This window comes from Theropithecus gelada, chromosome 11, assembly GCF_003255815.1.
Source record: "Theropithecus gelada isolate Dixy chromosome 11, Tgel_1.0, whole genome shotgun sequence".
Lineage (NCBI taxonomy): Eukaryota > Metazoa > Chordata > Mammalia > Primates > Cercopithecidae > Theropithecus > Theropithecus gelada.
In genome coordinates, this window is record NC_037679.1 from 9,348,424 (window position 1) to 9,370,597 (window position 22,174).

Genomic DNA, 22,174 nt, shown 5'->3' on the forward strand with positions numbered 1-22,174 from the left:
TGTAATCCCAGCACTTTGGGAGGCCAAGGCGGACGGATCACGAGGTCAGGAGATCGAGACCATCCTGGCTAACACAGTGAAACCCCGTCTCTACTAAAAATACAAAAAATTAGCCGGGTGCGGTGGTGGATGCCTGTAGTCCCAGCTACTCAGGAGGCTGAGGCAGGAGAATGGTGTGAACCTGGGAGGCGGAGCTTGCAGTGAGCCGCGCCGCTGCCCTCCAGCCTGGGCGACAAAACGAGACTCCGTCTCAAAAAAAAAAATTTACTCAAAATAGAATATAACCATTCATTTGAATATTTCAGGAAATAATTTACATTTAAAAATCTTACTTTCACTAAAATTTCTTAGATTCATTGTTTAAAGGAACATCTAATACCTCTGCATCATGTTTTAATCCTAAAAAGTATATCACATGTGAATTTACATTAAAATTATTTTCTCAATTATTATTAATATTGTCTGAATTACCATCATCACCACTGTCCAAAAGAAATATAATGTGAGTCACATGTGTAATTTAAAATTTTCTTTTCTTTTTTGAGACAGGGTCTCGCTCTGTTGCCCAGGCTGGAGTGCAATAGTACGATCTCGGCTCACTGCAACCTCCATCTCACAGGTTCAAGCGATTCTCCTGCCTCAGCCCCCTGAGTAGCTGGAATTACAGGCGCCTACCACCACACCCAGCTAATTTTTGTATTTTTAGTGATGGGGTTTCGCCATGTTGGTCAGGCTGGTCTTGAACTCCTGACCTCAAGTCATCTGCCCGCCTCAGCCTCCCAAAGTGCTGGGATTACCTGTAATTTAAAATTTTCTAATATCCACATTTTTTAAAAAGTGAAATTAATGTTGATAATGTGTTTTAACTTGATATGTCAAAAGTACTGTCAATATGTAATCAATTAAAAATTGAGACCAGGTGTGGTGGCTCAAACCTGTAATCCCAGCACTTTGGGAGGCCGAGGTGGGTGGATCACCTGAGGTCACGAGTTCGAGACCAGTCTGGCCAACATGGCAAAACCCCATCTCTACTAAAAATACAAAAATTAGCTGGGTGTGGTGGTAGGTGCCTGTAGTCCCACGTCCGTGGGAGGCTGAGGCAGGAGAATCACTTGAACCCAGGAGGCGGAGGTTGCAGTAAGCTGAGATTGTGCCACTGCACTCCAGCCTGGGCGACAGAGCGAGACTCTGTCTCAAAAAAAAAGAAAAGAAAAGAAAAAAAAAAAGAAAAAGAAAAAAGGAAATAAATGGAAACATGTGCAAGAAAATGAATCACTACTCTTGTTGTCAGTTTCATGACAGGCCAGCAAATGAGTCTATTCAATCCCCACTGAGAGAGAATGGCATTGAGAAGACTCTTTAGACACTCCAGTGAGGTTGTCTTGAAGTAGTAAGAGAGAAGAGGGGATTGGAATAATGAATAAGCAGCGGTGAAAGCTCTCAGCTATCTCCTGTATAATTCACAAAACTGTTTTCTTCTAGCAATATAAAACATATTATAATACCGTATTTAAAATAAATGAACCTATATAGATCTGATGGTATCAATACTGTCTCAAACTCCTACTTGATCCTAGGGAAAAGTGCGCACGGGACTAAATACTAAGTTTCAAACAATTTTATCTTTAAGATTCAGTTTAAGTCAGATCCAACAGGCTACCTGAACTTGGACCACACCTTGGACTACTCTTTCCCTAAATCAGCACACAATATTCAAAGAAGCAACAAGTGGAAGACTTTCTTATCTCTCTTTTGGTAGGTAACAGTGGGTAGCCTGAGTGTGTGTAAGAGGAGAGGAGAGAAAGAGAAGCTATAGAACAGTGCACAACATGCGAGCACAGTATGGTGAAATTTAACAACAGAAACAAAGAAATTATAATTTCTCCTCTCTTAAGCCAGATATCTATTTCAGATTGAAGATCTAGATTCTGGGTTACTCCTCAGGGCATCTGAGTAGATAAGAGTAGACTCTTCTCAATCATTCTATAAATACTCACTTGCTACACTGAGGCACTGTGCAAGAGTACAGTCCACTGCAATGCAACCAGTCAACAGAGGCCCACAAAGGCAAGCCTCTGTGCTTTGGAGGGTAATAATCACCTTTCTGCAGTTCTTTAACAAAATAGTTAGCTAGATATACTTAACTTATGGTCAGATGGCTTTCCAAATCATCCCCATCAGGTGAGGCTACAGTTCTCTATAGGGAATATGGAAACTTAAAAAATATTTAATAAATGCTCAGCGTGGTTGATGAGAAGGGAGAGAAAGTAAAAGCAAATTGTACCCTTTATATTTACTCTTTGGGAGATTCTCGAAACACAAATAGAGACTATTTATCTAGGCACATAGTGTAAGACTCATTTAAATATGCAGTAATGACATGAAACAAACAAACAAACAAAAAGCAAAGTTGGCCAGATGCAGTGGCTCACGCCTGTAATCCCAGCACTTTGGGAGGCTGAGCAGGTGGATCACTTGAGGCTAGGAGTTTAAGACCGGCCTGGCCAACACGGTAAAACCCTGTCTCTACTAAAAATAGGAAAATTAGCTGGGCGTGGTGGTGTGCGCCTGTATTCCCAGCTACTCGAGAGGCTGAGGCATGAGGACTGCTTGAACCTGGGAGGCAGAGGCTGCAGTGAGCTGAGATCAAGCCACTGTGTTCCAGCCTGGGCAACAGAGTGAGACTCCGTCTCAAAAAAAGGAAAAAAAAAAAAAAAAAAGCAAAGTTCAAGTCAAAAGGATAATATTAAATAAGAACAGGATGAGTACAGATTTGTTCCTTTTTTTTTTTTTGAGACAGAGTCTCACTTTGTTGCCCAAGCTGGAGTGCAGTGGCATGATCTCAGCTCATTGTAACCTCCGCCTCCTGGGTTCAAGCGATTCTCCTGCCTCAGCCTCCTGAGTAGCTAGGACTTCAGGCGCATGCCACCACACCAGGCTAATTTCTTGTATTTGTAGTAAAAACAGGGTTTCACCATGTTGGCCAGGCCAGTCTTGAGCTCCTGACCTCAGGTAATCCACCCGCCTTGGCCTCCCAAAGTACTGGGATTACAGGCATGAGCCACCGTGCCTGGCTGATTTGTTCTTTAAAAAAAAAAAATGTATATGAAGTGTGTAACAGGAAATTAATTTGTTCTTCAAATACTAGAATACTAGAACAAGAAGTTAAATCTTAACACTTGAAAGGGGGTTTAAGGAATAAGAAAAGATGGATGGCCCTATCAAACAGTGAAAGAGCACTGGGCTGGGGAAAAAGACCAGTTGTATATTGCAACCTCTGAAAAGCCGAAGGATGTTTCTAAGCCTTAGTAACTGTCTGTAAAAGGAGATCGGAGTTCTAGCTTCTAACAGTCTGTGATTACTACATAAATCGCTTCTACAAACTAAATAGGTAGGATTTTAGAATGAGAAAAGGCATGCAAGGATTTTGGGTTCTGAAAAAAAAAAAAGAGAAAATGTGGGAAAGATGACTAATTGTCCCAATATACCTCTTTATTTCTCTCTCTCTCTTTTTTTTTTTTTTTTTTTTTTTGTGACAGAGTCTCGCTCTATTGCCTAAGCTGGAGTGCAGTGGCATGATCTCGGCTCACTGCAACCTCCACCTCCTAGGTTCAAGAGATTCTCCTGCCTCAGTCTCCTGAGTAGCTGGGATTATAGGCACACGCCATCACACCCAGCTAATTTTTGTATTTTTAGTAGAGACAGTGTTTCACCATGTTAGCCAGGTTGGTCTCCAACTCCTGACCTGAGTCAGCCTCCCAAAGTGCTGGGATTATAGGCATGAGCTACTGCGCCTGGCCTCTCTTTCTTTAAGAGACAGGGTCTCACTCCTTTGCCCAGGCTGGAGTGCACTGGCGCTACCATAGCTCATTGCAGCTTTGAACTCCGGGGCTCAAGCCATCTTCGTGCCTCAGCCTCCTGAGTAGCTGGGACTACAGATGCATGCCACCACATCTGGCTAACATTTTTATTTTTTGTAGAACCAGGGTCTCGCTATGTTGCCCAGGCTGATTTCAAACTCCTGGTCTCAAGCAATTCTCTCACCTTGGCCTCCCCAAGTGTTGGGATTACAGGTGTAAGCCACCATGCTAGGCCCCAATATTTATTTTTGAGATGGAGTGTCGCTCTGTTGCCCACGCTGGAGTCCAATGGCATGATCTCAGCTCACTGCAACCTCCACCTTCCAGGTTCAAGCCATTCTCCTGCCTCAGGCTCCCAAGTAGCTGGGATTACAGGCACCTGCCACTATGCTGGCCTATTTTTGTATTTTTAGTAGAGATGAGATTTCATGTTGTTGACCAGGCTAGTCTCAAACTCCTGACCTCAAGCGATCTGCCTGCCTCAGCCTCCCAAAGTGCTGGGACTACAGGCATGAACCACCGTGCCCAACCTCTACAATTTTTTTTTTTTTTGAGACAGAGTTTTCCTCTGTTGCTCAGGCTGGAGTGCAATGGTGCGATCTTGGCAAACTGCAACCTCTGCCTCTCCAGCTCAAGCAATTCTCATGCCTCAGCCTCCTGAGTAGCTGGGATTACAGGTATGTACCACTATGCCCAAAAATACAAATTTTTGTATTTTTAGTAGAGATGGGGTTTCACCATGTTGGCCAGGCTGGTCTTGAACTCCTGGCCTCAAGTGATCTCCCTGCCTCGGCCTCCCAAAGTGCTGGGATTAAAGGTGTGAGCCACCATGCCCCGCCCCACCAATTTTTTTTTTAATTAGTTGGGCATAGTGGTGCGCACCTATGGTCTCGGCTACTTGGGAGGCTGAGGCGGGAGGATTGCTTGAGCCAAGGAGGTCGAGGTTGGAGTCAGCTTCATGCCACTGCAGTACAGCCTGGGTGAGACTGAGACGCTGTCTCAAAAACAACAACAAAAGAGTGGAGTGGCTCTATTTTCTTTATGAAAGACCAGAACAGTAAAAGAGGAACTGGCAATTCAGCAGTGAATTCTATACTGAGGTAATGGGTCTTAAAAAACCAAAATAGCGAGAGTGCTTCTAGGGTTAAATTTTCCTAAGAGCAAACATGAGACAAACAAGGTGCCCGTCCTTACTGGCCAAGAGTTATCATACTAGAATGCTTTCAGTTCGGTATTCCCATCCACCTGTACTCCCCTGACACTGGAGCACCATAGAAACACTCAGATAGAATTCCCACAGGTAAAGGATCCCTTCCAGCAGCTCTGCCAGGGTATATATGTCTTCAGCCATCTGAGGGAACACTTTGGAATCTGAAGAGATATGTAAATTTATATAAAATGGGTGTTTATAAGCAACAAGCTATTTCCTCTTACCACTAACATGGGGAAATTTCCATACTGGCACATATTTATATGAAAAGCAGAGATCTTTTTCTATGAAAATCACCTTTTAAAAAAAATTTTTGTCCTGACTTGTGTATATTCCTTTGGAGTCATTACATTGCCTTCCTCCTTTTTTTTTTGGCCCTCCTATACAGAGACTATGGAAGAGAGTACCTGGATCTAGTTTATTCCAAAGAGAGACAAGCAGTTGGTGCCTCCACTCCAGATTCCAGGATGACTAAATACAATGATTACACTTAACAGAACAAGGCCGGGTGCAGTGGCTCAAGCTTGTAATCCCAGCACCTTGGGAGGCCGAGGTGGGCGGATCGTGAGGTCAGGAGATCGAGACCATCCTGGCCTATACCGTGAAACCCCGTCTCTACTAAAAATACAAAAAATTAGCCAGGCGTGGTGGCGGATGCCTGTAGTCTCAGCTACTCGGGAGGCTCAGGCAGGAGAATGGCATGAACCCGGGAGGCGGAGCTTGCAGTGAGCCGAGATCGCACCACTGCACTCCAGCCTGGTCGACAGAGCGAGACTCGGCCTCAAGGGCCAAGGAAAGCCATTTAGATCTTTGGGTTTCATTTGCTTCACTTAAGCATCTTTTATTTTTGCACTTGAACGTCTGGCAGAGCATTTTGATGATGACACACAAATACTACGAATAAATGGACGAGTGACTAGCTAAATAGAACACAATATTTTGAAAGATTTGAGTCAAAAATAGTAGGCAAATCGAAGAAGCAATCCCAAACAGATGCTATCTTTCAGAAATTAACAGATTGTTTCACCTGCAGCATAGTCCCATCCCAGAAAGGGCATTCCTGCATTACAATCATTTATGCTTGGATAAAGGCAAAACGAACAGCTGTCCAAGAAACACCCTCATTACCTGAGGCCTACGGCAAAAACACGTCTCCTTTCTTGGAGTCTAAGTAGACTTGATCAAAATCACCCACAGCTATAAATTCACATTATAATATCACACACCAAAGCCTCAGTGAATATCTTGGACAAACAGATATGATCCATTCACTTAAAGGTGAAATCACATGGTTGAACAAAGTATATTGCAATTCTGCTAAACTCATTTAGAAGCTGGCTCAAGGCCGGGTGCGGTGGCTCACGCCTGTAATCCCAGCACTTTGGGAGGCAGAGGCGGGCGGATCACTTGAGGTCAGTAGTTAGAGACCAGCATGGCCAACATGGCGAAACCCCTTCTCTACTAAAAACACAAAAATTAGCAGGGCGTGGTGGTGCGCGCCTGTAATCCCAGCTACTCGGGAGGCTGAGGAAGGAGAATCGCTTGAACTGGGGAGGCGGTGGTTGCGTTGAGCCGAGATCGTGCCATTGTACTTCAGCCTGGGCAACAAGAACGAAACTCCGTCTCAAAAAAAAAAAGAAGCTGGCTCAATATAGCTGTCCTCTGATAAGCCCTATGGCTCTCTATCCCTTGGAACACTCCTCCTTCCATTTCAGGCCCCAAGGCCTGTTCTGCGACTAATCTGACATCTTTCCATACTTTGGAAGCCTCGGGCTCCACCACACCCTATCCCCACCAGATTTCTACCCTCCTACCAACAAACGTGCATGAGTTGACATACTAAACCAACTCTTAGGGCCAAACTAATCCTGTTCCCCTCAGTTCTCAGAAACTCAAGCGTCCTAACGAATCTTAAAATTCTGATGAATCCATTCCTTTCCCTTGGAACGTCTGGCCCTTGGGTTGACTCCTCGGCTTCCATGGTCACAACTAGCTGTGGTTCTCCTGGCCCCTTCCTATCCCTCTCTTCGGGGCCTCTGCCAGAGTTCACACTGAACCTGTTTCCTCATCTGTAGGACCCTTGGAGGTTGGGAGGAGGCCTATATGACCGCCCCCGCCAAGCCAACTCCGGATCTAACATTGAAGGGACCCAGCATTCCCCTAGACCCCCACTCTTTCTCTTGCCACGCCCCAAACTCCTTCTCTACCCAGGCTCCGCTACCACCTCGCCCACTCGCCTAGCATCACCCGCCGCGGCCCAAGCTCCCCTAGCCCCTGCTTCCGGGCTTTCCCTGCAGTTCTGCTTCCGGCCCTCGGCCCTTCCCACAGCGGGGCGCCCCTGCCCTCGCCCGGCCCCTCGAGCCGCTCGCTCGCGGGCTCTCACCTTTCGAAGAGCAGCCTCACGAAGAAGATGCCCGCCGCCAGCGGGAACACCGAGAGGATGTGCCGGCCGCGCGGGTAGCCGTAGCCGTCGGCCGGCCCCTCCAGATCAGCCCAGGTCACGTTCTGGGGTAGCCAGAAGCGCTCGCTCCACAGCCAGCCCCACAGCAAGCTTAGGGGTCCCTGCGCTGCTGTCGCCATCTTACGCCCACCCCGAGCCACCGCCGCCACAAGCGTCAGCTGCCGCCACAGCCAACGGAACCCGCGGGGAGGCGGCCCCAGGGCGGGGCCCGACCAGCGGCCACCCCCTTCCGGCCCCTTCTGAACACCGCCACGGATCCGCCCGCCTCCCCGGCAGAGCCGGGCCTCTTCACCGCCCATCTCTCCTCCCGACCCACTTCCCTCACCGCAACCCGGGAACCGCCTCCGAGGATCCACGCCCCTTCCCGAGCCTCTGACTCGCCCAGCTGGGTCCTGGGGCCACGCCCCGGGCGGTGCTGGGCCCACCCTCTTTTGCTGCTGGTCTTGGCCGCGCTTCTGCTCCTCACTCACTCCTCCATCCAGCCACGGCCACACCCCTTATTTCAGGCCTAGCTCCTTTACGGGGACATTCTCCTTTCTCAGCCTGTCAGAATCAAGTACGTTCCCGCTCCCACCCAGGCGGTATCTCTGTCTCCACTCCCGGAGGCCAGATCGATCTCTCAGGTCATGGCTTCTCTTGGATCTCTGCTGGTCCTGCCCACTACTGTGTGCCACCAGAGTTCTTTTTGCTCCCAACCTTTTCTTCCCTTCGTGCCCCATGACCTCAGCCTACTTTCACTGCTTTATCCCTTAAAAATTAGTCACTTTGGGCCGGGCGCGGTGGCTCACGCCTGTAATCCCAGCACTTTGGGAGGCCGAGGCGGGCGGATCACGAGGTCAAGAGATCGAGACCATCCTGGCTAACACAGTGAAACCCGTCTCTACTAAAAATACAAAAAAAAAAAAAAAATTAGCCGGGCGTGGTGGCGGGCGTCTGTAGTCCCAGCTACTCGGGAGGCTGAGGCAGGAGAATGGCGTGAACACGGGAGGCGGAGCTTGCAGTGAGGAGAGATCACGCCACTGCACTCCAGCCTGGGCAACAGAGCGAGACTCCATCTCAAAAAAAAAAAAAAAAAAAAAAAAAAAGGGAGGCACTCAAAAAATATTCCTAAAGGCAGGGCGGGTGCGGTGGCTCACGCCTGTAATCCCAACACTTTGGAAGGCAGAGGCGGGCGAATCACCTGAGGTCAGGAGTTCGAGACCAGCCTGGCCAAATTGGTGAAACCCCATCTCTACTAAAAACAAAAATTAGCCAGGCGTAGCGGTGCATGCCTGTAATCCTAGCTACTCGGGAGGCTGAGGCAGAGAATTGCTTGAACCCGGGAAGCTGAGGTCACAGTGAGCCGAGATCGCGCCATTGCTCTCCAGCCTAGGTGACAGAGCGTCTCAAAACAAAACAAAAACAAAAAAAGGCCGGGCGCAGTGGCTCACGCCTGTAATCTCAACACTTTGGGAGGCCGAGGCAGGCGGATCAAGAGGTCAGGAGATCGAGAGCATCCTGGCCAACATGGTGAAACCTCATCTCTACTAAAAATACAAAAAATTAGTCCGGCTTGGTGGTAGTCCCAGCCTGTAGTCCCAGCCTGTAGTCCCAGCTACTCGGGAGGCTGAGGCAGGAGAATGGTGTGAACCCGGGAGGCGGAACTTGCAGTGAGCCGAGATCGCGCCACGGCACTCCAGCCTGGGCGACAGAGTGAGACTTCATCTCGAAAAAACAAACAAACAAACAAAAAAATCCTTTAAATTTAATTTGGCTGGTTTGTTTGCGTATTTTTTTGTGTGAAGGAGTCAGTATCACACCCAGGCTGGAGTGCAATGGTGCTATTTCTGCTCACTGCAACCTCCGCCTCTGGGTTCAAGAGATCCTCCCTTCTCAGCCTCCCGAGTAGCTGGGACTACGGACACGTGCCACCACACCAGAGTAATTTTTGCATTTTTTGATAGAGCCTGGGGTTTCACCATGTTGGCCAGGCTGGTCTCGAACTCCTGACCTCAAGTGATCCGCCTGTCGCAGCATCCCTGTTGGGAATGAAGTTTTTGGTGTCGCAAAAAAAACCCCAAAAACAAACAAACAAACAAACAAAAAAACAACAACGCAGGAACAAATGATCTTTCAGCAAGGCAAGCTTTACTTTCTGCAGAAAGGGTGCTACTCAAAAGCTGTCCAGCCACGAGAACACACAGAACAAAGGAGACAGAGTTATTTATAATCTGACGCATCTACCCTACTGCTGTGTCCATTTTCCATTGGCTGAATAGGACCTCACATTTTACACTTTACCTGATTGGCTATTAGTTTAAAACTTTTTTAATTGGGTAAGGGGAACAGAACAAAGAAAGAAAAGGAAGTTGCCCAGGGATCTTTAGGGAAGCATCTCCAAATAAGGAATGGCATGCACTATAGGCTGGGGCTTGTCTAGTTCTGTCCAGGCATGCCGGAGCAAGCTAGGACAGCTGATTTGGAAACACACACACACACACACACACACACACACACACACACACACATAGTGGGTAGCAATCTTATAGTAAGAAATTGTGACTTTTTATAATCTTCAAAGAAGAACTTTCCCATTTCTCACACTCGCAAAGTGCTGGGACTACAGGCGTGAGACACCCCGCCCAGCCTGAAGTTTTTTTTTTGAAACAGAGTCTGGGTCTGCAGCCCAGATTGGAGTGCAGTAGCGGGATCTCGGCTCACCGCGGCCTCTGTCTCCTGGGTTCAAGCGATTCTCTCCCCTCAGCCTCCTGAGTAGCTAGGATTACACGCAGGTGCCACCACGCCTGGCTAATTTTTGTATTTTTAGTAGAGATGGTGTTTTGCCATGTTAGCCATGGAACCCCTGACCTCAAGTGATCCACCTGCCTGGGCCTCCTAAAGCGCTGGGATTACAGGCGTGAGCCACCGGGCCTGGCCTAATTTTTGTGTTTTTATTAGAGATGAGGTTCCACCATGTTGGCCAGGCCGCTCTTAAACTCCTGACCTCAGGTGATCCACCTGCCTGGGCCTCCCAAAGTGCTGGGATTACAGGTGTGAGCCACCGAGCTCGGCTGGTTTGCTTCATTTTAGTTCAGTGCCTCTCAAACTTTAGCAATAGCTCAGATATTAGCTTGTCCCATCTCGCACAAGGAGAGTTTCTTTAAGTTCCTGGACCCCATCCAGAGAGATCCTGCTTTCAGGAGTTTGGGGGTAGGATCTACGAATTTGCATTTCCCATTTCTAACAAACTCGTAGGTGATGTCACTGCTGCTGTTCTGTGAGCCACTGCCTGAAGCCACTTCCATCCAAACCCAGCAATAGCTTCATGGTAACTACACTATATTAAGATACAGTTTTAAAGGGCTGGAGGCCGGGCGCGGTGGCTCAAGCCTGTAATCCCAGCACTTTGGGAGGCCGAGGCGGGTGGATCACGAGGTCACGAGATCGAGACCATCCTGGCTAACATGGTGAAACCCCGTCTCTACTAAAAATACAAAAAAACTAGCCGGGCGAGGTGGCGGGCGCCTGTAGTCCCAGCTACTCGGAGGCTGAGGCAGGAGAATGGCGTGAACCTGGGAGGCGGAGCTTGCAGTGAGCCGAGATCGCGCCACTGCACTCCAGCCTGGGTGACACAGCGCGAGACTCCGTCTCAAAAAAAAAATAAAAAATAAAAAATAAAGGGCTGGGCACGGTGGCTCATGCCTGTTATCCCAGCATTTTGGGAGGCTGAGGCAGGCAGATCACCTGAGGTCAGGAGTTCAAGACCAGCCTGGCCAACATGGTAAAAACCCACCTGTACAAAAATACAAAAATTAGCCAGGTATGGTGGCAGGTGCCTGTAGACTTAGCTACTCTGGAGGCTAAGGCAGGAGAATCACCTGTACCCAGGAGACGGAGGTTGCAGTGACCCGAGATTATGCCACTGCACTCCAGCCTGGGCAACAAATGGAGCCTCCATCTCAAAAAAAAAAAAAAGATATATTTTTAAAGGAAGTAATAAAATAAACCCAGCCCCATGGGATTTTCAATCAGCATCTCAAGGAACAGAAGACATACTAACTTAGCATGCAGGAACCACCCGTACACAATGATCTTGGTCTGACACCCTATTCATGATTTTTTTTTTTTTTTTTTTTTGAGATGGAGTCTTGCTCTGTCACCCAGGCTGGAGTGCAATGGTGCAATCTCGGCTCACTGCAACCTCCGCCTCCTGGGTTCAAGCAATTCTCCTGCCTCAACCTCCCAAGTAGCTGGGATTACAGGTGCATGCCACTACATCCAGCTAATTTTGTATTTTTAGTAGAGATGGGGTTTCGCCATGTTGGCCAGGCTGGTCTCCAACTCCTGACCTCAGGTGATCTGCCCGCCTTGGCCTCGCAACGTGCTGGGATTACAGGCATGAGCCACTGTGCCTGGCCCCTATTCATGATTCTATCCCCAGAAAAATGAGCATGTACCAATTCCCAGTCTCTTGGCTGTTGGGAAACATTGCTAATGATATATGTAATGCAAAGCAAATTTGCTTTCACCTTGGCCAAGAGTGATCCAGCAAGTCACTGGAACCAAGCTGGCCTTATAGCAGTCATGAGCAGAGCCTCCTTAACCATCTCAAGTCCCAAGCTAGCCCCTTTTTCTGCCTTACCAACAGAAAAGCTCTCATCACCCTATAGTCACCAGTGATATACCAGGTCCAAACAAGGTAGCCTTCATTTAGAGAGCTAAAAGAACAAATGATTAATGCTTTTTCTGTTTGGCTGCTTTTGTTTTCTAAGAATGTTTGGTGTTATCTGGTCATTCTTTTGACTAAGACATCCTTTCTTTATATTGACTCTGGAGCTATTCCTTGTTCCTACTCTGTGTACTCATGATATGTCTATCTTAGCCCTTGAAAGGCATAGAAATGTTTTTTTTTTAGATGGAGTCTCACTCCGTTGCCCAGGCTGGAATGCAGTGGTGCAATCTCGGCTCACTGCAGCCTCCATGTCCTGGGTTCAAGCGATTCTCCTGCCTCAGCCTCCTGAGTACCTGGGACCACAGGCATGTACCATCATGCCCAGCTAATTTTTGTATTTTTAGTAGAGATGGGATTTCACCATGCTGGCCAGGCTGGTCTTGAACTCCTGACCTTGTGATCCACCTGCCTTGGCCTCCCAAAGTGCTGGGAGCCACCACACCCGGCCAAAAAGAGCTCTTCTGAGGGTAATCTCAGTCCCCAAGTGGTGGCACACTCAACTGATATCCACAGGTACTTAGACATTTTTGTATAAAGTCAGTGCATAATGTGAGTACCATGTGGATGGATTAGAGTAAAATGCAAGTCACAGAAGTTCAAGCCAGGATTGGATATTTTATATCAGTAGGAGCTTTTGGATTAATTGTTCAATGATCATGGATTTTTTTTTTTTTTGAGATGGAATTTCGCTCTTGTTGCCCAGGCTGGAGCAATGCTGTGATCTCGGCTCACCGCAACCTGCCCCTCCTGGGTTCAAGCAATTCTCCTGCCTCAGCCTCCAGAGTAGCTTGGATTACAGGCACGTGCCACCACGCCTGGCTAATTTTGCATTTTTAGTAGAGATGGGTTTTCGCCATGTTGGCCAGGCTGGTCTCCAACTCCTGACCTCAGGTGATCCGCCCGCCTCGGCCTCACAAAGTGCTGGGATTACAGGCGTGAGCCACTGCGCCTGGTCTGAACATGGATCTTTTTTTTTTTTTTTTTTTTTTTTGAGACGGAGTCTCACGCTGTGGCCCAGGCTGGAGTGCAGTGGCCGGATCTCAGCTCACTGCAAGCTCCGCCTCCCGGGTTCACGCCATTCTCCGGCCTCAGCCTCCCGAGTAGCTGGGACTACAGGCGCTGCCACCTCGCCCGGCTATTTTTTGTATTTCTTAGTAGAGACGGGGTTTCACTGTGTTAGCCAGGATGGTCTCGATCTCCTGACCTCGTGATCCGCCCATCTCGGCCTCCCAAAGTGCTGGGATTACAGGCTTGAGCCACCGCGCCCGGCCTGAACATGGATCTTTAAATGACTTGGTGGGGGCAAGAGCAGAAAGCAGTAGCCTACCAACCACTCAGAAAACTAGGCAAGACTCTAGAAAACACAGGGATCCTGGAAAATGTAACAGATGACTTAAAAAGCATGCCTTACTCTCCAAGGAAATCCACATTTCAACCCTACCAATTAAAAAAAAAAAAACCTTAACAATTGGGGCAGTTGCCTCTACAGGCAAGGATATCAATCAGTCAAAAATGCATCTGCCCACTTAGTGTGAACATCGATTTTAAACAAAGGAAAAAAAAAAAAAGCACCAGACGCAATGGCTTACTCCTGTAATCCAGCACTTTGGAAAGCAGAGGTGGGTGGTTCACAAGGTCAGGAATTTGAGACCAGTCTGGCCAACATGGTGAAACCCCGAGTCTACTGAAAATACAAGCATTAGCCAGGCGTGGTAGCAGGCGTCTGTAATCCCAGCTACTCGGGAGGTCTGAGGCAGGAGAATCACTTGAACTGGGGAGGTGGAGGTTGCAGTGAGCCAAGATCACGCCACTGTACTCCAGCCTGGGCGACGGAGCAAGACTGTGTCTCAAAAAAAAAAAAAAAGCATCTGCCTAAAGTAAAAAACAAGTCCATTTTCAGCAGAGACATTTGGAAATCCATTCAGCATGCTAGGCATAATTGTAAGGTGAATTATTCAATGTTGAATGCTATAAACAATAAAAACCACCACTGGATTTCAAATTGGTAAAATAGCTCATTTTGAGTGCACACATTAATTCTCTTGCCAAGTTGCCTGCAATTTTCCAGAAAAATTTGTCTTCCTTTAGGGAGGACTGAAATCCAAAATCAGCCCAACACTACCATCTAGTGGTGAGATGTATTGATGACGCGTCTCTTCAACAAAAAAAGTAGTACCATGTTTTTCTTCCCAAACTGAGATCCTGAGAGACAGTAATAATGTAAAAAAAAAATGGAAGAGAAACATTGAAAAGTTCAAATTTTCATTAAAATCTTTATTGAATAAAAATGTTTCAGACTAAGCATGACTAAGAAAGCACAATGTTTTACATCTCTAAAAAATATTAAAGCTAAATCTCTAATAAATGCAGTACAAAGAAAAGCCTACAGCTTAAAACACCTCTCCCTCCCATCCATACATTTGGAATATCAATTGTGTACAACAAATGTACTCAAGTTTATAATGTCCTCAAACCTTAAGACTAGAAAATCATCCCAAGAAAAAGGCCTATAGTTGGTTTAATTTCACCCTGGGAATACTGTCTGTGATAAAAATCAATATATTTCAGAGCTAATAAGTATTTAAAAATTAGTGTCTCAAAAAGAGGACATCATAAGGGAAATACAGGGCTTAGAGGTCTGAGCTCAAATGGTGTAAGGCAGTTCTTTCTTATTCCTCCTTTAAACTCTTCACTTTGCTCTAACATGGAACATGGGGGACAGTGATCCCAAAGGTATTACTAAAATATTGCAGCTTTCAGTAAATTATGAGAAGCACAGATATAATCAGAAAAGAAAGCAATCATTTGGAGTACAGTAAATTCATTGGCAGATACAAAAGCTTATTTGGGAGATAGATCTCTCCAAGCACCGAAGAATGTAGGTTGGTTTTTTAATTGCCTCAAAAAGTGCTCCGTTGTGTTATACCTCAGGACGTCGAGTTCAGGATATAGTTTAGAGAGTAGGACATAAAGTAGTAAATTCCTTATATATATCACAGCTAGAAAATTAATCTAAAAAAATTTAAAGACTAAATAAACTCTTAACAGGTAAATCCTAAAAAAATTAAATTGGTATTCATTTAAAAATATACAAACTGTGCCCTTTATACTAAAGTGCATTCAGTCGTAATGTTTAGGCCCCTAAATTCCTTCTGTATGTTCTCTAATTCCAAAATAGTGTGTAACAATATACTACTGATCATCTATCTACTTTAATATTGCCTTTTGGGAATATAGTAGAATCTGGGCTATTATGAGGTGGAATATTTCCCCAGTTCTAAGCCTTACAGCACTTATGCATATCATCACTGCTAAAATGAAGAATTTAAGTAAAGTTATCTCTAGCATTTAGAATGTGTTTTTTTGTTTTGTTTTGTTTTGTTTTTTGGTTTTAAGAAGGAATTCTTTTCCAAAGTTACTTCCAAGTAAATTACATTTCACGCTGGGATACCTGCTTATGTGCATCACACTTTGACAAAGGGCAGTGGCTCGCTAACACTAACATGAATTTAAGGCCCAGCATCATTGCAATTTGTCACTCTTCATCCTCATCCTCATCATAATACCGATTTCTCTTTATCTGTTCCTCCACAGAGAGCTCTTTGACCACTTCTCCCTCCCAGAGTTCCACATCCTGGGATTTCTGATTCTGAGTAGTGAATTCTTCAGCGAAGGTGTCGTCTACAAAACTGGACCAATTTGGAGACTTGGGTTCTTGTGGAGACTGTTGTTTGAGGAAGCTGTTATCATCTTCATCAAAGTTTGCACCATTTTCTACAAGATTCTCATTCTCCAGCTCCAGACTATGACCTTCCTTACTTCTCTTCCCTGTCTCTCCTCCTTTAGATTCCTTGTTTTGCCAGGTTGTTTTTCCCACACTCCCATTCTTCTTAGAAGCCTTGGCATTTTCCACTTGTTTCCTTTCTGCAACTATTCCGCCCACAAACTCTTCACTCTGCTCTGACATGCTCCAGCCTTTCCTGATAGGTGGGGACAAAGTTTTTGGGCTCTTGACAGAGGTGCTTTGAAATGAAGCTGCTACAGTGAATGGGCGGCTTCTTTCCTTCAGCGAAGAAGATCGTCTTAGCTTCTTCAGATCCAGATCGACATCCTCAGGAACTTCGGGCTTGCTGATTTCATCTTCAGGAGGCCATTTGGGCTTTGACACTTTGATCCCTTCCTCCAAGGCACTTCCTGAACTTCCAAGTTCAGTGGGGGGTGGCCAGGCGATCCTCAGCTTCTTGGTTTCAGCTGGCTTGTCTTCCTTCTCCTGCTGAGAGGCCGCCTTGGCTTCCATACTTGCAGCAAGGACACCCACCTTAGCAATAGGAGCATCTTCCACCCCTGGGCTGTGAGAGGTCTCCCTTGCATTTGCAAGCTGGGCTGGTCTCTCCAAAATCTCTTCGCTTTCATTTTTGCTTGCCCACAGATCCTTGTGTGGTCTGTGCCCAAAGCCTTCATCATAGTTGCCCTTAGATTTAAAGAGTTGATTGAAGTGAGGCTTACAATAGATTCTTCCGTGTAAAGATGCATATGTTCCTAGACTGTCATTAAAAGAAAAAGAGCATAAAGTTAGCAAATCTTCATACTCTCACTTATACCAGGAGGCTAAAACCTGGCAATTCCAGTATTTTCAGAAGATGCTAAGTAAGAAAAAGATCTTTAAAAGCTCTTCAGTGACCAGGAATTACTTACCCCATTTCAGCACATTTGTTTTCTTATCATAACACAAAGCATGGATTGGGCGCGGTGTCTCATGCCTGTAATCCCAGCACTTTGGGAGGCCAGGGTGAGAGGATCGCTTGAGCCCAGGAGTTTGAGACCAGCCTGGCCAACATAGTGATAACTCATCTCAACAAAAAAATTAAAAAATAAGCTGGGCGTGGTGGCATGTGCCTGTAGTCCCAGCTACTTGGGAAGCTGAGACTGTACCACTGTGACAGAGTGAGACTGTCTTTAAAAAAAAAAAAAGAAGAAGAAGAAGAAAAAGAAACAACAATAATAGAAACTTTAATTCTGAGCCTTGAGAGGAATGTGGCTATGCAACCTGGGTCACACAGCATGTAGCTGCAACTCTGTCTTTTCACTATAAATAATGAAGACCAAAGGGCACCAGAGATAAGACCCCCTCTGATCACTATCCCTCCTTTACAGAGTGATAATCTTCCTTAGAATGGAGCAATCTGTAACCAATCAAATCACTGCAGTATATGCACTGGTCTTATATGAAAAATGTCATAATCTTTGCTAAAATTTCTACATAAGTGAAACTTTAACTTTCTCCACTTTGGAATGCTGACCCCATTCATTTGGAGTCAGTGTTTCTGGGTAGCCATCATCAAGCTTTTGTGTTTGAATTAACTCTATTCTTAATGGTGTATATACATATGTTTATCTTTTTTTTTTTTTTTGAGAGAATCTTGATTTGTCGCCCAGGCTGGAGTGCAGTGTCACAATCATCGGCTCACTATAACCTCTGCCTCCCAAGTTCAAGCAACTCTCCTGCCTCAGCCTCCCAAGTAGCTGGGATTACAGGAGTGCACCACCACGCCTGGCTAATTTTTGTACTGTTTTGTTTTGTTTTGTTTGAGTCTCACTCTGTCGCCAGGCTGGAGTGCAGTGGCATGATCTCAGCTCACTGCAACCTCTGCCTCCCGGGTTCAAGCAATTCTCCTGCCTCAGCCTCCCGAGTAGCTGGGACTACAGGCGTGGGCCACCATGCACAGCTAATTTTTATATTTTTAGTAGAGACAGGGTTTCACCATGTTGCCCAGGATGGTCTCGATCTCTTGACCCTTGATCCGCCCTCCTTGGCCTCCCAAAGTGCTGGGATTACAGGCATGAGCCACCATGCCTGGTCATTTTTGTATTTTTTAATAGAGATGGGGTTTCACCATGTTGGCCAGGCTGGTCTTGAACTCCTGGGCTCAAGTGATCTTCTGGCCTTGACCTCCAAGCGTGCTGGGATTACAGGCGTGAACTACTGCACTCAGCCTTTTTTTTTTTTTTGAGTTGAGGTCTTGCTCTGTCACCCAGGCTGGAGTGCAATGGTATGATCATAGCTCACTGCAGCCTTGACTTCCAGGGCTGAAGTGATCCTCCAGCCTCAGTCTCAGCCTCCCCAAATTTTTCATAGAGATAGGGTCTCCGGCCAGGTGCGGTCCCAGTACTTTGGGAGGCTGAGGTGGGCGGGTCACTGGAGGTCAGCAGTTCGAGACCAGCCTGACCAACATGGTGGTCTCTACTAAGAAATACAAAAATTGGCCAGGCACGGTGGCTCACACCTGTAATCTCAGCACTTTGGGAGGCTGAAGAGGGCGGATTACCTGAGGTCAGGAGTTCAAGACCAGCGTGGCTAACGTGGTGAAACCTCGTCTCTATGAAGAGTACAAAAATTAGCCAGGCGAGGTGGCGCACGCCTGTAGTCCCAACCACTCGGGAGGCTGAGGCAGGAGAATCACTTGAACCTGGGAGGTGGAGGTTGCAGTGAGCCGAGATCACACCACTGCACTCCAGCCTGGGCGACAGAGCAAGACTCCGTCTCTGGGGGAAAAAAAAAATTAGCTGGGCGTGGTGGTGTATGCCTGTAATCCTAGATACTCAGGAGACTGAGGCATGATAATCACCTGAACCTGGGAGACAGAGGTTGCAGTGAGCCAGGATCACGCCACTGCACTCCAGCCTGGGCAACAGAGTGAGACTCTATCTCAAAAAGAAAAACCAGATGGGGTCTCTCTCTGTTACCCAGGCTAGTCCTGAACTCCTGGCCTCAAGTGATTCTCCTACCTGGGCACTCCCAAAGTGCTAGGATTACAGGTGTGAGCCACCACATCTAAATATAAGCTGTGATTAATAGAAGAACAGTGAGGAGTTGACAGGAGGTAGTTTTTCCCTAATGTCAGCCCTAGACAAGCCTTTAGGAGATTTGGTGTCTCTTGCAGGATAAATTTTATCTTTTTAAAGTTTTTTCCCTTAAATTAAGAACCGTTCTGAAGAGTGACAAATTTTAAAGGGGGTATAAAATGGCAGCATTTCCACAAAAGAAATCAGGTGCTTTAGGCCAGGTGCAGTGGCTCACACCTATAATCCCAGCACTTTGGGAGGCTGAGGCGGGTAGATCTGGAGGTCAGGAGATTGAGACCATCCTGGCTAACATGGTGAAACCTCGTCTCTACTAAAAATACAAAAAATTAGCTGGGCATGGTGGCACGTGCCTGTAGTCCCATACTCGGGAGACTGAGGCAGGAGAATCGCTTGAACCCAGGAGGCGGAGATTGCAGTGAGCTGAGATGGCTCCACGGCACTCCAGCCTGGGTAACAGGGCGAGACTCCATCTCAACAACAACAAAAAAAGGTGCTTTGGAGAAAAAATTAAGAGTGGGCAGAAAAAGAACTAATGAGTGGAAGTTACTGAGGTACACTTTGGCTCCATGTTTGGAGAAGCTGTCTAGCTAGAGCTATCTAATAGCTAGAAATGTCACGCAGATGCCAAAACATCTTTCAAGAGCATTTTAGGAGGGATTGCTTGGGAAGGAAAGCTGGAAAAAGTGACATCTTGGTTACTTCCTTCTGTAAGACTCTGTGATTAAAATGAGTTAATTTGGAATGTTTCCACAATTTGCCACATTTGTATTTGCACTTTGAGTTACTTGGAAGAAATGATATGTAGCAACTATTTTCTCAGAAATAAAGTGAGGCAACATAGAGAAAAAGACATGCTCTCCAGGGGCCATTATTATTGCCATTATTATCATTTATACAGTGGTTAAGACAAGCAAGGGCTTAAGCAAGTAACCTCTTGAGATTTCTTAACTTTGTGATTCTATGATACCAAGGGAAAACATTCTATTAAATTAGGTCACTGGGGGTTTTACCTGCAACTCATATTACTTAAGCTTCGGTTCTAACGTGTAAATTAACATATCAGTATACCAAGAAGTTCCAAACACCATCATTATTTGGTGTGAAAGACTTGTCACTAAATGATGCTTTTTACTTTATTCAAGAGCCTTCAACAGAACGTCATTAGCACAGTAGCTTTTAGCACCAGTGCACTAAAAGCCAAAGACTCCCTCAAGAGTTCCAGTTATAGACAGACAACTTGTTTTGGGCTGGCTTACCTGAGTTTGTTGTTGCAATAGGAGCAACGGAAGCAGCTGATGTGAAACACCTGCTGGTTGGCCAAGAGACGCTCCATTGGATAGACTGTCTTCTGACATTCCACACAGGTCTCTCTTGCAGGTGCCTGAAACTTCTAGGAAAAGGAAAAAGACAACTTTAGCATGGGCAGCGATGAGTTAGCACTGTCTTGAGATGGGCCTTAGAATTTACTTTGTCTAAGGGCTCTCTTAGCTGGTCAGTCAATTCTTATGGAGCACTAAACCTGCTACCATTCTATCAGCTGACTCTTTAAAGCCAAGAGGCTCTCTTGATATTCCCTTCCCAAACTGTCTGGCTGCTCTAAATGCAGCAGCCACCAAGGATAGGTGGAGCTAGGTCTGGATTGCAAAGAAAGGTTTAAGACAAGTCATGACCCACATAAAAAATGTTAGGAGCAGGGAATGGGGGAAGGGACAGGGAAGGGATGGGGGAAGGGCAGGAATTAGGAGAAAATGTTATCACACACAGAAGAAAGAAGTTTGATTCAAGTGCCAAGTAAACACAGGACAGATTCTAAAGGGGATAAATTTCAAGGAGCAGAAGAACATTTGACTTTGGGAATAAGGAAAGACATTTCAGTAAAGTCCCTTTTATTCTCCTCTGCTTATAATCTTGATTTGTTCAATCAACTAGACATAATATTTTTAAACAAGTCAAAACTGACACACAAGTGGAACAATTTATAAGAGACACAAACTATTTTATTAGGACACCAGAAGGAAGCATAGCCCATTAAAGCTATAGGTTTCATAATACTTCTAAAAACCAATGGAGAGAAAAACGGAAGCAATGGGAAATGCACTGGTTAATGTATTAATGACAGGGAGTTCATGGACTGTTTGTAAAGTTGGAACAAACATGGGCACAGTGGTTCTACATGACAAACTCAATCCTAAAGAATATAAAACAGTTGGTATTCTAGCACTGGTAAAAGCCAGAATTCCAAAAATATTATAAGCTTTTACACGATAAGAAATACTTACATTGGCTGGGCGCAGTGGCTCATGCCTGTAATCCCAGCACTTTAGGAGGCTGATGCGGGCAGATCATGAGGTCAGGAGTTCGAGACCAGACTGGCCAACATGGTGAAACCCCGTCTCCAGTAAAAATACAAAAATTAGCCAGGCATGGTGGTGCACTCCTGTAATCCCAGCTACTCGGGAGGCTGAGGCAAGAGAATGGCATGAACACGGGAGGCGGAGCTTGCAGAGAGCTGAGATTGCACCACTGCCTTCCAGCCTGGGTGACGGAGCGAGACTCCGTCTCAAAAAAAAAAGGAATAGTTACATGGCTACTAAGGGGTGGGGAGGAGGTGGGAATACAAAGTCCCTAGGTGTATGGGAGTTAGTTAACTCTTGACTTGTCCAACACAAACACCTCAACCAGCAGATGCAGGAGGCAGCTTAGGTGGCCAGAAGCTTTCATAGGCAATTAGGACGTGCTTTTGCTGCCACGATCAGCCTGGACTCACCAGAAAACACATGATGGTAAGTAACGCGAACTAATCCCAAGGCCCAGGACCTGGATAGTTAAGCCTAAAATGAACCAGGTTATGGGCAAGATAGAATTTTGAGTAAAAAAAAACCAAAACAGGCTGGGTGCAGTGTCTCACACCCATAATCCCACACTTTGGGAGGCTGAGGTGGGCAGATCACGAGGTCAGGATTTCAAGACCAGCCTGGCCAACATAGTGAAACCCCGTCTCTACTAAAAATACAAAAATTAGCCGGGCGTGGTGGCATGTGGCTGTAGTCCCAGCTACTCGGGAGGCT

At 46.1% G+C, this 22,174-nt stretch overlaps 2 protein-coding genes across 4 annotated transcripts in view; both read right to left on the bottom strand.

Annotated features, from left to right (window-relative positions):
• CERS5 (ceramide synthase 5) overlaps nt 1-7,879 on the bottom strand; it is a 36,257-nt gene extending 28,378 nt beyond the window's left edge. For both annotated transcript variants that reach the window (XM_025403310.1, XM_025403309.1), the window contains exon 1: nt 7,454-7,879. In XM_025403310.1, the coding sequence (XP_025259095.1) occupies nt 7,454-7,830 (377 nt within the window). In that variant the 5' untranslated portion in view covers nt 7,831-7,879. The remainder of the gene's footprint in view (nt 1-7,453) is intronic.
• A 6,616-nt stretch (nt 7,880-14,495) lies between these two features.
• LIMA1 (LIM domain and actin binding 1) overlaps nt 14,496-22,174 on the bottom strand; it is a 106,440-nt gene continuing 98,761 nt past the window's right edge. For both annotated transcript variants that reach the window (XM_025403308.1, XM_025403307.1), the window contains exons 10-11: nt 20,363-20,496; nt 14,496-16,786 (exon numbers count right to left, since the gene is read on the bottom strand). In XM_025403308.1, coding sequence (XP_025259093.1) covers nt 15,778-16,786; nt 20,363-20,496 — 1,143 coding nt within the window. In that variant the 3' untranslated portion in view covers nt 14,496-15,777. The remainder of the gene's footprint in view (nt 16,787-20,362; nt 20,497-22,174) is intronic.